This window comes from Sciurus vulgaris (genome assembly GCF_902686455.1).
Source record: "Sciurus vulgaris genome assembly, chromosome: 14".
Lineage (NCBI taxonomy): Eukaryota > Metazoa > Chordata > Mammalia > Rodentia > Sciuridae > Sciurus > Sciurus vulgaris.
In genome coordinates, this window is record NC_136475.1 from 88,893,262 (window position 1) to 88,909,425 (window position 16,164).

Sequence of the window (16,164 nt, forward strand, 5' to 3'; positions counted from 1 at the left end):
AAGTGTTTTTTTTTTTTTTTTATTTCATCCTGATTTCTTCTACTATCCATTCATCTTTCAATACTGCATTATTTGGTCCCCAGTGTTAGAGTAACTTCTACTTTTTATTTTATAGTTGATTTCTAATTGCAGTCCATTATGATCTGATAAAATGCAGGGTATTATCTCCATTTTTTTCTACTTACTAATAGTTGCTTTGTGGCCTAAGATAGAGACTATTTAGAGAAGGATCTATGAGCTGCCAAGAAAAAAGTGTATTCACTTATCAAAGGATGAAATATTCTATATGTCTCTTAAGTCTAAATTATTGATGGTATTATTTCATTCTATAGTTTCTTTATTTAGTTTTTTTTTTATTTTGGGGGGTGTGGGGTAAGCTCTATCCAGTAGTGAGAGAGGTGTGATAAAGTCACCCAGTATTACTGTGTTGTGGTCTATTTGATTCTTGAATTTGAGAAGGGTTTGTTTCATGTACTTGGATGCTCCATTGTTTGCAGCACAGATATTTAAAATTGTTGTGCCTTTCTGATGTATAATTTCCGTCAGTAGAATGAAAGGTTTTTCTTTGTCCCTTCTGATTCACTTTGACTTGAAGTCCACTTCATCTGATATGAGGAGGGAACACCTTCTTATTTATCCACTCCGTACAAGTGATATGTTTTTTCCCATTCTTTCACCTTCAGTCTGTGGATGTCTTTGCCTATGAGGTGAGTCTCTTGGAGACAGCATATTGTTGAGTCTTATTTTTTAATTCAATCTGCCTATGTCTTTTGATTGATGAATTTAGGCCATTAGCATTCAAAGTTATTATTGAGATATGAATTGAATTCCCAGTCATTTTGGATTATTTCTGGTTTTTAATTTGATTTAATTTCTCCTTTGATTATTCCTTTAGTGTATTGCCCCTTTTGCTGGTTTTAATTTGTTTCTCACTTCATCCTCATGGAATATTTTGTTGAGAATGTTCTGTAGTGCAGGCTTTCTAATTGTGAATTCTTTTTTTTAAATTTATTTTTTTTGTAAACAAATGGGATACATGTTGTTTCTGCTTGTACATGGAATAACAGCATACCATTTGCATATTCATACATTTACATAGAGTAATTCTGTTATTTTTTCTTCCCCCCACCCCTCCCACCTCTCATTTCCCTCTGTACAGTCCCTCCTTCCTCCATTCTTGCCCCCCTCCCATCCCCCATTATGTGTCATCATCTGCTTATCAGTGAGATCATTCATCTTTCGGATTTTTGAGATTGGCTTATCTCACTTAACATGATATTCTCCAATTTCATCCACTTGCCTGCAAATGCCATAATTTTATTATTCTTTATAGCTGAGTATTATTCCATTGTATATATATACCACAGTTTCTTTATCCATTCATCAATTGAAGGGCATCTAGGTTGGTTCCATAGTCTGGCTATTGTGAATTGAGCAGCTATGAACATTGATGTGGCTGTATCTCTGTAGTATGCTGATTATAAGTCTTTTGGGTATAGGCCAAGAAGTGGGATAGCTGGGTCAAATGTTAGGTCCATTCCAAGTTTTCTAAGGAATCTCCACACTGCTTTCCAGAGTGGCTGCACTAATTTGCAGCCCCACCAGCAATGTATGAGTGTACCTTTTTCCCCACATCCTCTCCAACACCTATTGTTGCTTGTATTCTTGATAATCGCCATTCTAATTGGGGTGAGATGGAATCTTAGTGTACTTTTGATTTGCATTTCTCTTATTACTAAAGATAGTGAACATTTTTTCACATTTGTTGATTGCTTGTAGATCTTCTTCTGTGAAGTGTCTGTTCATATCCTTAGCCCATTTGTTGATTGGGGTATTTGTATTCTTGGTGTAGAGTTTTTTGAGTTCTTTATATATTCTGGAAATTAGTGCTCTATCTGAAGTATGAGTGGCAAAGATAGTCTCCCATTCTGTAAGCTCTCTGTTCACATTGCTGATAGTTTCCTTTGCTGAGAGAAAGCTACTTAGTTTGAATCTATCCCAGTTATTGATTCTTGCTTTTATTTCTTGTGCTATGGGAGTCCTATTAAGGAAGTCTGATCCTAAGCCAACAAGGTGAAGATTTGGACCTTCTTTTTCTTCTATAAGATGCAAGGTCTAGATTAGGGATTCCAGCCCAAAGCCATTTTGTTTTTCAGGGCTCATTGCAAGGGTACCTGGACCGAATTTGCGTCAAAGCTGCAGCTGCAATTATCGTACCTGTCTCTGCTGTTCCACAATGTTTTCCTTGGCCAAAAACTCACTAAATCGTCTCCAAGTTCGAAGCATTCAGGAAACAATGGCAAGACAGAGCCACCAGAAACGAGTATCTGATTTCCATGACAAATATGGTAATGCTATATTAGCTAGTGGAGCCACTTTCTGTATTGCTGTATGGACATATACAACAACACAAATTGGAATAGAATGGAACCTGTCCCCTGTTGGCAGAGTCACCCCAAAGGAATGGAGAGATCAGTAATCATGCCAGCTGAAGTTATACTGAATTTCAAAACCAACTCAAAATTGATGCCACGTAAAAGCACTGTGTACCTACTAAATATGGCATATTGAAGAAATAAAGTACCCTTGAAAAAAAAAAAAAAAAAAAAAAAAAAAAAAGATGCAAGATCTCTGGTCTGATTCTGAGGTCCTTGATCCATTTTGAGTTAAGTTTTGTGCAGGGTGAGAGATAGGGGTTTAGTTTCATTCTGTTGCATATGGATTTCCAGTTTTCCCAGCACCATTTGTTGAAGAGGCTATCTTTTCTCCACTGCATATTTTTGGCACCTTTGTCTAGTATGAGAAAATTGTATTTATTTGGATTTGTGTCCATGTCCTCTATTCTACCTGTACCATTGATCTACCTGTCTATTTTGCTGCCAATACCATGCTGTTTTTGTTACTATTGCTTTGTAGTATAGTCGAAGTTCTGGTATTGTGATACACCCTGCTTCATTCTTCCTGCTAAGGATTGCTTTAGCTATTCTGGGATTCTTATTCTTCCAGATGAATTTCATGATTGCTTGCTCTATTTCTGTGAGGAACATCATTGGGATTTTAATTGGAATTGCATTGAATCTGTATAGCACTTTTGGTAGTATGGCCATTTTGACAATATTAATTCTGCCTATCCAAGAACATGGGAGATCTTTCCATCTTCTAAGATCTTCCTTAATTTCTTTCTTCAATGTTTTGTAGTTTTCATTGTAGAGATCTTTTACCTCTTTGGTTAGATTGATGCCCAAGTATTTTATATTTTTTGAGGCTATTGCAAATGGAGTTGTTTTCCTCATTTCCCTTTCATCTATTTCGTTGCTTGCATATGAAAATGCTTTAGATTTATGCATGTTGATTTTGTAGCCTGCTAATTTGCTGAATTCATTGATGAGATCTAGAAGTTTTCTGGAGGAGGTTTTTGGATCCTCTAAATAGAGAATCATGTCATCAGCAAATAGTGACAGCTTAAGTTCCTCTTTTCCTATTTGTATCCCTTTAATTACTTTGGTCTGCCTAATTGCTCTTGCTAGAGTTTCGAGGACAATGTTGAATAGAAGTGGTGAAAGAGGACATCCCTGTCTTGTTCCTGTTTTTATAGGGAATGGTTTCATTTTTTCTCCATTAAGAATGAATTTGGCCATGGGCTTAGCATAAATAGCCTTTACAATGTTCAAGTATGTTCCTACTATCCCTATTTTTTCTAGTGTTTTCAGCATGAAGGGGTGTTGTATTTTGTCAAACGCTTTTTCTTCATCAATTGAAATAATCATATGATTCTTATCCTTAAGTCTATTAACATGATGGATTACGTTTATTGATTTACGAATGTTGAACCATCCTTGCATTCCAGGGATGAACCCCACGTGTTCATGGTGCACAATTTTCTTAATATACTTTTGGATACAGTTTGCCAATATTTTGTTAAGGATCTTTGCATCTATATTCATCAAGGATATTGGTCTAAAATTTTCTTTCCTTGTTCTGTCTTTTCCTGGTTTGGGTATGAGGGTGATATTAGCTTCATAGAATGAGTTCGGTAGGGTACTCTCCTTTTCTATTTCCTGGAATACTTTGAGAAGTATTGGAATGAGTTCTTCTTTGAAGGTCTTGTAGAACTTGGCTGAGAATCCTTCTGGTCCTGGGCTTTTCTTGGATGGTAGATTTTAATGGCTTCTTCTATTTCATTGCTTGATATTGATCTTTTAAATCATGTATGTCCTCCTGGTTCAGTTTGGGAGGAGCATATGTCTCTAGAAATTTGTCAATGTCTTTGGTACTTTCTATTTTGTTGGAATACAGATTTTCAAAGTAGCTTCTCATTATGTTCTGTATCTCATTGGTGTCTGTTGTGATATTTCCTTTTGCATCATGTATTTTAGTAATTTAAGTCTTCTCTCTCCTCTTTTTTAGTGTGGCTAAGGGTTTGTTTATTTTGTTTACTTTCTCAAAGAACCAACTTTTTGTTACGTCAATTTTTTGAATAGTTTCTTTTGTTTCAATTTCATTGATTTCAGCTCTGATTTTAATTATTTCCTGTCTTCTACTACTTTTGCTGTTATTCTGTTCTTCTTTTTCTAGGGCTTTGAGCTGTAATGTTAGGTCATTTAGTTGCTGACTTTTCATTCTTTTCTGGAATGTGCTCCATGCAATGAATTTTCCTCTTAGTATTGCTTTCATAGTGTCCCACAGATTTTGATATGTTGTATCATCATTCTCGTTGTCCTCTAAGAATTTTTTAATCTCCTCCCTAATGTTTTGTTATCCATGTGTCTTTCAATAGCATATTATTTAGTCTCCAACTGTTGGGGTAATTTCCCTTTTTTATTTTGTCATTTATTTCTACTCTCTGTCCATTATGATCTGATAGAACACAAGGCAGTATCTCTATTTTTTTGCATTTCCTATGGGCTGCTTTGTGGCATAATACATGGTCTATTTTCGAGAAGGTTCCATGTGCTGCTGAGAAGAAAGTGAATCTGCTCATTGATGGTTGGAATATTCTATATATGTCTATTAAGTCTAGGTTATTGATTGTGTTATTGAATTCTAGAGTTTCTTTGGTTTTTTGTTTGGAAGATCTATCTAGTGGTGAAAGCGTTGTGTTAAAGTCGCCCAGAATTATTGTGTTGTGGTCTACGTGATTCTTGAAATTGAGAAAGATTTGTTTGATGTACAGGGATGCACCATTGTTTGGGGCATAAATATTTACTATTGTTATGTCTTCTTGATTTATGGTTCCCTTAAGCAGTATGAAATGTCCTTCTTTATCCCTGCTGACTAACTTTGGCTTGAAGTTCACTTTATCTGATATAAGGAGGGAAATCCCTGCTTTTTTACTGAGTCCATGTGCATGGTAGGTTTTTCCCCATCCTTTCACCTTTAGTCTGTGGATGTCTTTTTTCTATGAGATGAGTCTCTTGCAGGAAGCATATTGTCGTATCTTTCTTTTTAATCCTTTCTGCCAGTCTATGTCTTTTGATTGATGAGTTTAGGCCATTAATGTTTCAGGGTTATTATTGAGATATGATTTGTAGTCCAAGTCATTTGACTTATTTTTGGTTTTTAAGTTGGCTTGATTTCTCCTTTGAGTGGTTTTTCTCTAAGGTAGTTCCTCTCTTTGCTGACCTCCATTGTTGTTTTTCATTTCCTCCTCATGGAATATTTTGTTGAGAACATTCTGTAGTGCAGGCTTTCTATTTGTAAATTCTTTTAACTTTTGTTTATCATGGAAGGATTTTATTTCATCTTCAAATATAAAGGTTAGTTTTGAAGGGTATAGGATTCTTGGTTGGCAACCATGTTCTTTCAGAGCTTGAAATATGTTGTTCCAGGCCCTTCCAGCTTTTAGAGTCTGGGTTGAGAAGTCTGCTGCTATCCGTATTGGTCTCCCCCTATATGTAATCTGATGCTTTTCTCCTGCGGCCTTCAAAATCCTATCTTTATTTTGAATGTTAGGCATTTTCATTATAATATGCCTTGGTGTGGATCTGTTGTGATTCTGTGCATTTGGTGTTCTGTAAACCTCTTGTATTTGATTTTCCATTTCATTCTTCAGGTTTGGGAAATTTTCTGATATTATTTCATTGAATAGGTTGTTCATTCCTTTGGTTTTTATCTCTGTGCCTTCCTCAATCCCAATAGTTCTTAAATTTGGTCTTTTCATGATGTTCCATAGTTCTTGGAGATTCTGTTCATGATTTCTTACTATCTTCTGTGTTTGGGCAACTTTATTTTCAAGATTAAATATTTTGTTTTCATTGTCTGAAGTTCTGTCTTCCCAGTGGTCTAGTCTGTTGTTGATGCTTTCCATTGAGCTTTTTTTTTGGTTTATTGTTTACTTCATTTTAAGGATTTCCATTTGTTGTTTTTTTTTGAGAATATCTATCTCTTTGTTGAAATGATCTTTTGCTTCCTGCACGTGCTCTTTCAGCTTATTGGTATTATCATTCATTGCCTGCATTTGCTCTCTTATCTCATCCTTTGCTTCGCGAATCATTTTAATCATGTATAATCTGAAGTCCTTTTCTGACATTTCTTCTAACATACTATCATTGGATTCTATTACTATAGAATCTAGATTTGTTTGGATCATTTTCTTCCCTTGCCTTTTCATGTTGTTCATGTATCTTTCCCTCTAGCAGTGCAGAACTGGGGTATTGCAGATTTCCCTCCTATAGGTTTATAGTGACCCTATAGATTTTCAAAACCCTTTCTTTAAGGGGAGATCAAAATTAGTAGTGCCCAAATCAGACACTATGAAATCCTAGACCAAATAGCCCCTATGGGGACAATAACAAAATTGTAATAATAAACAAAATGAGTTCAAATATTATCTTCTGTAAAACAAACATGTTTGCAATAAGGTTTGCAGTTTCTAATGGAGGACAAAGAGGATGCAGAGGGATGTAGAATGTGGCTGTTAATGGGGTAAGAAAGCAATCTACAGAAATTCTAGAAAATAGAAAAGGTGAGAGTGTAATAAAATGAAATCAGATATTAGCATGCAAAAAAGGGAGAAAGAGACTCTGAGGGAACAAGTAAACAAAAGGAAAAGAGAGCAAGAAAAGTAAAGAAATAAAAACTTAAATTTTTTTAAAATGGAGAAAAAAGAAAATCTACTGTATAAGAGTCGTGTGCTAATGAAACCTCCTAGTGTTCAGTAGCCTGATGCATGAGAGGTACCTGACAATGAGCTTCAAGCCTCCAGCAGGCTTGTAGGATGGAATTTGCCCCACCCAAAGATTGGAGCTCTGGCTTCCAGGATTTTCCAAGATGGCCACTCTGTCTTCAAAATGTGTTGGCAAATGGGGAGTTGCAGCTCAGGGGTGGACGTGGTCAGCTGGAGGTCCTGGAGATGGGATGCGGTTGGTCCGGCAGGGGTCCTGGAGTTCTGGTGTGTTTGGTGTGGTTGTGGGATCCTGGAGGTCGGGTGCAATCAGTCAGTCTGGGGTTCCAGTGATAGGGTGCAGTCAGTTGGTCTGGGTGTCCTGGGGGCAGGGAGCAGTCAGTCGATGTGAGGGCCCCAGAGGCAGGGAGCGATTGGTCGGGCTGAAGGATCCTGGAGATGGGGCTCAGTCAGTCCGGCCATGGGTCCTATGGGGCCTGGCTGTTGTCTCAAAATATAATTGTAAATTCTTTTAACTTTATCATGGAAGATTTTTATTTCATCTTCAAATATAAAACTTATTCTTGCAGGTTATAAAATTCTTGTTGGCCTTCATTTTCCTTTAGAGCCTGAAATATGCTGTTCCTTGACATTCTAGCTTTGAGGTTCTTGGTTGAAAAACCAGTTAAAACCTGAATCAGTTTGCTGCTATACATAATTTGCTTTTTTTCTCTCACAGTCTTTAAGATTTTATCCTCATTCTGTACTTTAGTCATTCTAATTATAATGTGTCTGGTTGTGGGTCGGCAGTAATTTTGTACATTTGGTGTCCTGTAATCCTCTTGTATTTGATTTTCCATTTCATTCTTTAGGTTTTGGAAAGTTTCTGATACTATGTCATTGAAAAGATTGTGTATCTCCTGCACTGTTGAGACCTGGTTCAGCTACTGGGCCCACCACCTGCAAGCATCTCCCAGGCTGAGGCCCAACTCAGGCCCCAGTCTGCTGTCTCCAGTGCTGAGGCCTGTGCCCCAGACCACCATCTCCAGTGCCCGCACTGCAGCTGAATATCTATCGACATGTGGGGCACCTCTGCCCACTAGCATGGATTATTCCCGACTGTAGACCATCATCCATAGGCAGACAGCAGCCTTCTTGGGAAATTGCATTATCAAGTTAATTCAGGCATCAGGATGCCAGAGACTAGGATGTTTGAACAGTACAGTATAGTTTTATTGTAGAATTTTTTGTTAGCTATATTATTATAATTATTCATATTATAACTACTATTCTTCCTACTTCTTTCTTTTATTAATAGGTTTCTCACTCTATTTTCCTCTTATCTATCTGTTTCCTTGGAGACTCTTTCTTCCCTTTTCTCATACTAACAACAAATTTCTTTTAATTCTGCTTTCACTATCCCTATGATGTAATACCTCTATAGATGCACTTATCTCATTAACATTACATTCTACACGCCTCCCCATCCTCTTTGTCCACCATTAGATATTGTGGCCCTTATTGCAAACCTATTGTTAATGCTGTAGATAATAATCAAACTCATCATCTCTGTTTATTAAGACAATATGGTTAATATATTTTAGGGACTATTTGGGTTAAGGATGCATATTGTTTGTATGGTGTGCTGCTAATACTGATATGTCATTTCAAGGTAAGGTATTGGAAACCTTCAGGGACATGTTAAGTCTATAGGGGAGAACTGAAATACCTCGGATTCCCACTGCTAGAGGGGAAGATACATGAACGACATGAGAAAACAAGGGAAGAATGTGTCCCAAACAAATCTAGGAACTATATCAATAGAATCCAATGACAGCATGGTAGAAGAAATGCCAGAAAGGGAGTATAGAATATACAAAATTAAAATGATTCGAGAAGCAAAGTATGAGATAAGACAGCAAATACAGGCAATGAATTATTGTACCAATCAACACTTAAAAAGCAAATGCAGGAAGCAAAAGATCATTTCAATAAAGAGACAGAGATTCTGAAAAAAAAAAAAACCAAACAGACAAACAGAAATCCTTGAAATGAAGGAAACAGTTAACCAAATTAAAAACTCAATAGAAAGCATCACCAACACACTAGATTACTTGTAATACAGAACCTCAGACAATGAAGACAACATATTTAATCTTGAAAACAAAGTAAACCAAACAGAGAAGATGGCAAGAAATCATAAACAGAACCTCCAAGAATTATGGGATATCATGAAAAGACCAAATTTAAAAATTATTTGGATTGAGGATGGCACAGAGATGCAAGCCAAAGCAATTAATAATATATCATATATTATATTCAATGAATATAATACATTCAATGAAAAATATTAGAAAGTAAGGGTAGATTTTTAAAGACTGTGAGAGAAAAGCATCAGATAACCTATAGGGGGAAAACAGTACAGATATCAGCAGATTTCTCAGCCCAGATACTAAAAGCTAGAAGGGCCTGGAACAACATATTTCAAGCTCTGAAAGAAAATGGAAGTGGACCAATAATCTTATACTCAGCAAAAGTTATCTTCAGATTTGATGATGAAATTAAATCCTTCCATGATAAACAAAAGCTAAAAGAATTTACAAATAGAAAGCTTACATTGCAGAACATTCTCAGCAAAATATTCTATGAGGAAGAAATGAAAAACAATATAAGTCAGCAAAGGGAGGAACTACCTAAAGGAAAAGCCAATCAAAGAAGAAACCAAGTCAAGTTGACTACCAAAAATAAGCCAAAATATCCATGAATACAAATCATATCACAATAATAAAATCCTGAATGTTAATGGTCTAAACTCAATAATCAAAAGACATAGACTGGCAGATTGGATTATAAAGACAGACCCAACAATATGCTGCCTACAGGAGACTCATGTCATAGAAAAAGACATCCACAGACTACAAGTGAAAGGATGGGGAAAAACCTACCACACACATGGACTCAGTAAAAAAGCAGGGGCCTCCATCCTCATATCAGATAAAATGGATTTCAAATCTTAGTTTGAAGGGCTAAAGAAGAACATTTCATACTGCTTAAGGGAAACATAAATCATCAAGACATAACAATCATAAATATTTATGCCCCAAACAATGGAGCATTCATGTAAGTCAAACAAATCCTTCTCAATTCCAGGAACCAAAGAGACCAAAACACAGTAATACTAGGTGACTTTAACACACCTCTGTCATCATTGGATAGATCTTCCAAACAAAAATCGAACAAAGAAACCATAGAACACAATAATACAGTCAATAATTTAGACTTAATAGGCCTATATAGAATATTCCATCCATCAGTGAGCAAATAAACTTTCTTCTCAGCAGCACATGGATCCTTCTCTAAAATAGACCATATGTTATGCCACAAAGCTACGTTTAGCAAATACAAAAAATAAAAATAAAAATAAAGATTCTACCCTGTATTCTGTGACATCATAATGGAATGAAATTAGAAATCAATGATAAAATGAAAACCAGAAACTACTCCAACACCTGGAGACCAAATAATACACCATTGAATAATGCATGGATAACAGAAGACATGAGGGGGGAGATAAAATAAGTCTTAGAGGTAAAAAAGAACAATGATACAACACATCAAAATCTCTTGGACGCTATGAAAGCAGTACTAAGAGGAAAATTACTTGCATGCAGCGCAATCAATACAAGAAAAAAATGTCAACAAATGAATCAACTACCATTACAGATCAAAGCCTTAGAAAAAGAAGAACAGCTCAACAACAAAAGTAGAAGATAGGAAGTAATTAAAATCAGAGCTGAAATAAAATAAATTGAAACAAAAGAAACATTTCAAAAAATTGACAAAACAAAAAGTTGGTTCTTTAGAAAATTAACGAAATTGATAAACCCTTAGCAACACTAACAAAGAGAAGAGAGAGAAAACTCAAATTACTAAAATTAATGATGAAAAAGGAAAAATCACAACAGACACTATTGAAATACAAAACATAATTAGAAGCTAGTTTGAAAATCTATACTCCAACAAAATAGAAAATCACAAATACATAGACAGGTTTATAGAGACATATGATCCACCAAAACTGGAGCTGGAAGACATACACAATTTAAACTGATCGATTTAAAGCAATGAAATAGAAGAATCATCAAAACCTACCAATAAAGAAAAGTCTGGGACCAGATTGATTCTCAGTCAAGTTCTACAAGACCTTCAAAGGAGTACTCATTCCAATACTCTCCAAAGTATTCCACGAAATAGAAAAGGAGGGAACCCTTCCAAATTCGTTCTATAAAGGTAATATAACCCTGATACCAAAACCAGACAAAGACACATCGAGGAAAGAAAACTTCAGACTAATATCCCTAATGAATATAGGTGCAAAAATTCTTAACAAAATGTTAGCAAATTGCTTACAAAAAATATTAAAAAGATAGTGCACCATGATCAAGTGGGTTTCATCCCAGGGAGGCAAGGTTGTTTTAACATCTGGAAATTGATAAGCATAATTCACCACATGAACAGGCTTAAAGTTAAGAATGCATGATCATTTCAATAGATGCAGAAAAAGCATTTGTTAAAATACAGCACCCTTTTATGCTCAAAACACTAGAAAAAATAGGAATAGTATGAACAGTCCTCAACATTGTAAAGGCTATCTATGCTAAGCCCATGGCCAACATCATTCTGAATGGAGAAAAATTGAAGCCATTCTCCCTAAAAACTGGAACAAGGAGGGAAACCCTCTTTCACCACTTCTATTCAACATCATCCTTGAAACATGAGCCAGAGCAATTAGACAGACTAAAGAAATTAAAGGGATATGAATAGAAAAAGAAAAACTCAAAGTATTACTATTTTCCAATGACAATGATTCTATATTTAGAGAAACTGAAAAATTCCACCAGAAAACTTCTAGAACTCATAAATGAATTAAAAAAACTAGCAAGATATAAAATCAACACCCACAAGTCTAATGCATTTTTATTCATAAGTGATCAAACCTCTGAAATAGAAATAAGGAAAACTACCCCATTCACAATAGCCTCAAAAAAAAAAAAAAAAAAAAAAAAAAAAAAAACAAAAACCAAAAAAACCCTTGGGAATTAATCTAACAAAAGGGGCAAAAGAAGTCTAAAATGAGAACTAAAGAACATGAAAGAAAGAAATTAAAGAAAATCTTAGAAGATGAAAAGATCTCCCATGTTCTTGGATAGACAGTATTAATATTGTCAAAATGGTCATACTACCAAAAGCACTATACAGATTCAATGCAATTCCAAATTAAAATCCCAATAATGTACCTCATAGAAATAGAGAAAGCAATTGTAAAATTCATTTGGAAGAAAAGACCCAGAATAGCTAAAGCAATCCTTAGCAGGAAGAGTAATGCAGGATGTATCACAATACCAGACCTTCAAGTATACCACAGAGCAATAGTAACAAAAGCAACTTGGTATTGGCACCAAAATAGACAAGTAGACCAATGGTACAGAGTAGAGGACACAGAGACAAACCCACATAAATACAGTTTTCTCATACTAGACAAAGATGCCAAAAACATACAATGGTGAAAAGATAGCCTCTTCAACAAATCGTGCTGGGAAAACTGGAAATCCATAAGCAGTAAAATGAAATTTAATCCCTATCTCTCACCCTACACAAAACTCAACTCAAAATGTGGCAGGGATCTAGGAATTAGACCAGAAGCCATGCACCTAATAGAAGAAAAAGTAGGTTCAAATCCTCATCATGTCGGCTTAGGGTCACACTTCCTTAACAGGACTCCCAAAGCACATGAAATTAAAGCAGGAATCAATAATTGGGTTAGATTCAAAGCTTTTTCTCATCAAAGGAAACAATCAACAATGTGAAGAGAGAGCCTACAGAGTGGGAGAAAAATCTTTGCCACACACACTTCAGATAGAGCACTAATCTCCAGAATCTATAAAGAACTCAAAAAATTTACTCCAAGAATACAAATAACCCAGTCAATAAATGGGCTAAGAAAATGAGCAGACTCTTTGCAGAAGATCTACATGCAATCAACAGATATATGTGTAAGATTAGATGAAGGTAACTTGATCAGACAAAGGTAACCAAAGAGCAGGCAGGCCAGATGTAATTTAAAAAGAACTTTATTGGGATGACTCTTGGGCAAGGTTCAGAGGTCCACCCAGAGTGAGGGCTGGAGAAGTCACACACAACTCTGGGGGGTAGTGTTTTTGAAGTCTGGGATAGGCAGAGGAGGGCTTGAGGATTTAGTGTCCTCCTGGGGTTGGTTGGAGAGCCTGCAGGGACTCATGTCCTTCTAAGGTTTGCTGGAGACTCTGTTGACCATCAGGCTAGTGCAAGGAGCCCTTAGGGTTTATCTATAAGTGCCTGAGTGGCTGTTGTCTGTGCATGCACAAGCTGCATTGCTCCTTGGTTTATGCTTGGGCCGCCTGATACCCTGCCCCATCCAGCCACTTCAGACCACCCTAACATTGAGCTTTGTATGGTATAGGGTGCCGGAATCTATCTGGCTACTTCCTGCTTATTAGGGGGCATAACGGGGAAAGGGCTCAGAAGTAGTGTCTGTGGGAAGGTGGCTGTAGGAGTGCAGGAGCTTTTAGTTGACAGTAACTCAGGTAACTTTGCTAAGTCAGTTGCAGGCAAACCTGAGGATACATGGAGCGCTCATTAATAGGAGTCCTACCACTACTATGAGAGTGAGGATGGGGGCTAGCCAGGTGGCAAGAGGGGAATTTAGCCATCCTGACCAGGGGTTACTTGATTGTTTCACTCAGACATCTGAGAGTTTCAGTGATTTTTTTCGACCAGTCCAGTTTCACTGATATAGTAACAGCATTCCTCTTTTAGGAATAGACATGCTCCCCCTTTGTCTGCTGTCGGGAGATCTAGTGCTCAGCAGTTCTGCAAAGAAACTTGGGCAATAGATGTCATTTGTCTTTGTAGGGAGGCCAGGGAGGCAGCAGATACCTCTACTGCCTCTTGGAGTTGTCGCTCTAGCTTCTATGTGGCAGTGACTGCATAACCAAGTCCTCCTGCCCACAACCTGGAGGCTGCCAGTGAGGAGGTTAGGGAGAGTCTGACCAACACTGATAGGAAAAAGGCCCATTTCACCCAAGGGATGGGATTCCGAGAATACCAGATCAATTCAGTTTCACTGAATAGTGTTAGCTGAGGAACTAAAGTGGAGGGCACACAGACAATAAAGGGCATATTGGAATCGAATTTTTTTGTCAGAGTATCATTACACCAGAAAAAGAATCCTGGGGCAACGAACATTGAGGAAGAGATCTTCATGGTTTGGTTGCAAAGTACTGAGGCAGAGGAAGTGTAACAGTAAGCAAAGCTTTCCAAGGAGTTGTTAAAAAGGGGAACCCTCTCTGAAGGTGGAGGGGGGCCCTTTGGGGTGTTGAGGAAGTATTAGGGGGGGACACTACTAGGAATGGCTATCAGGGGTGTTTGGTCCAAACCTGTGCAGAGAAAGCAGTCTAGGATATTATTGGCCCTGGATAAATTGAGAAGGTGAAGACTGTGATGTGCCAATGTAAGCCATGAGAAGGGATTAACATTAGGATAAGTGGCTGCATTGAGCTGGTGTTAGATCTCCTTTTCCTGCTCTGGAATGGGTTATGTGAACTTGAGGAACTACCTGAGTATAAAGTCTCCAGATTATAAGTGAAGCCACAGGACGTGAGGCTCCTGTCCATGTCTAGATTTTGCGTGGACCCCCACGGTCCATTTAGAGGCTCAGGGGTCTCTGATGTTAATTCTTGTGAATTCCCATTCACCATTTGGGTCCCTCACCTAGCCACTGAAATGTCTCTTACATCCATTGTGGGAGATCCTCCATAGATGGTGAGCTCCCTTTTGCAGGAGGCTTCCATCTGGTCATATAGGAAGCAAGCATTAGCTGGAGGTTAGTGATGAGAGATACAGTGTTAAAGTTTTTGAGGTCGAGGTTGATTTCCTGGTAACATCCTGTGGTGGAACAGTCCCCTTCTGCTATGACCTGAGAGTTGGAGGTTCCACCCTGCTGCCATGTCTCCTGGACATAGAAACACCACCTGTAGGCTGAGACAGAGGCCTGAAAGACGTTAATGAGCAGTAGGAGAAGTAGTGGGTTGGAGAGAGATTTTGAGTTTGTTTGGCCCCAGTGTTATGGAAGTCCAGGACTGGGTGTCTGGGAAGAATGCTTTTTTAAGACAGGAGGCATGGTACCAAGGGGAATGGCCCAGAAGTTTGGCTGCTGTTGGGCTGCTAAGCATGACTGTATGGAGTCCAGTCCAGTGAGGTTGCAGCAATTGATGATGTAATTCCAGAAGCAAAACCATGTTATCCAGTTGAAGAGGGATAATGGGTGATTCCAACTGTGGTCTGGCTGGAGATGAGGCTGTGGATTGTGCAGGAAGGCAGAGGTCTGTGTGCTCTCTTAGGAGTTTGTGCAAGAGTATGAGATAGGGTAGGTAGGAAGCCAGGAGAGGGGTGGTGACAGGAAAGTTTTGGTTGATTGGGAAGGGGCACCCATAGAGTAGCTCAAAGGAATTGAGACCTGAGGATCTTTAGGGGCTTCCTGAATTCAGGTAAGGGTCAATGGAAGAAGATTGGGCCAGGAAAGTTTGAGTTCAGTAGTAAGTTTAGTGAGATGATCCTTGAGGATGCCCTTAGCTCTCTCGACCTTACCTGAGGATTGGGGTCAGTAGGGCATGTGGAGCCTCCAGGTGGTGTTGAGGCCCTTGGACACTAGTTGAACAATCTGAGAGGTGAAGGCAGGACCATCGTCTGACTGGATGGACACAGGAAGTCTGAATCTGGGAATGATCTCCTCAATGAGAATGGAAGCTATGATGTCTGCAGTTTCCCTGGAGGTGAAGAAGGCTTCTATCCAGCCTGAAAAAGTATCAACCATAGTTAAGTAAGTAATGGAGCTTTTTGTGTCTAGGTATGTGGGTGAAGTTGATCTGCCAGTCTTCACCTGGTTGATGGCCTCTCATCTGGTGCTTTGGGAGCTTGGGTTTGAGGCTCCCTTGTGGAGATACTGTGGAGCAAACAGGGCAAGC

The 16,164-nt window shown here is 37.9% G+C and overlaps 1 protein-coding gene across 1 annotated transcript; it reads left to right on the plus strand.

The window, feature by feature from the left end:
* The first annotated feature begins 2,148 nt into the window (after positions 1–2,148).
* Positions 2,149–2,594, plus strand: LOC306644141 (cytochrome c oxidase subunit 7B, mitochondrial-like). Its single transcript, XM_079110778.1, has one exon. It carries the CDS (start codon positions 2,237–2,239, stop codon positions 2,477–2,479), a length of 243 nt encoding a protein of 80 aa, XP_078966904.1. The 5' UTR covers positions 2,149–2,236; the 3' UTR covers positions 2,480–2,594.
* The last annotated feature ends 13,570 nt before the right edge of the window (positions 2,595–16,164 follow it).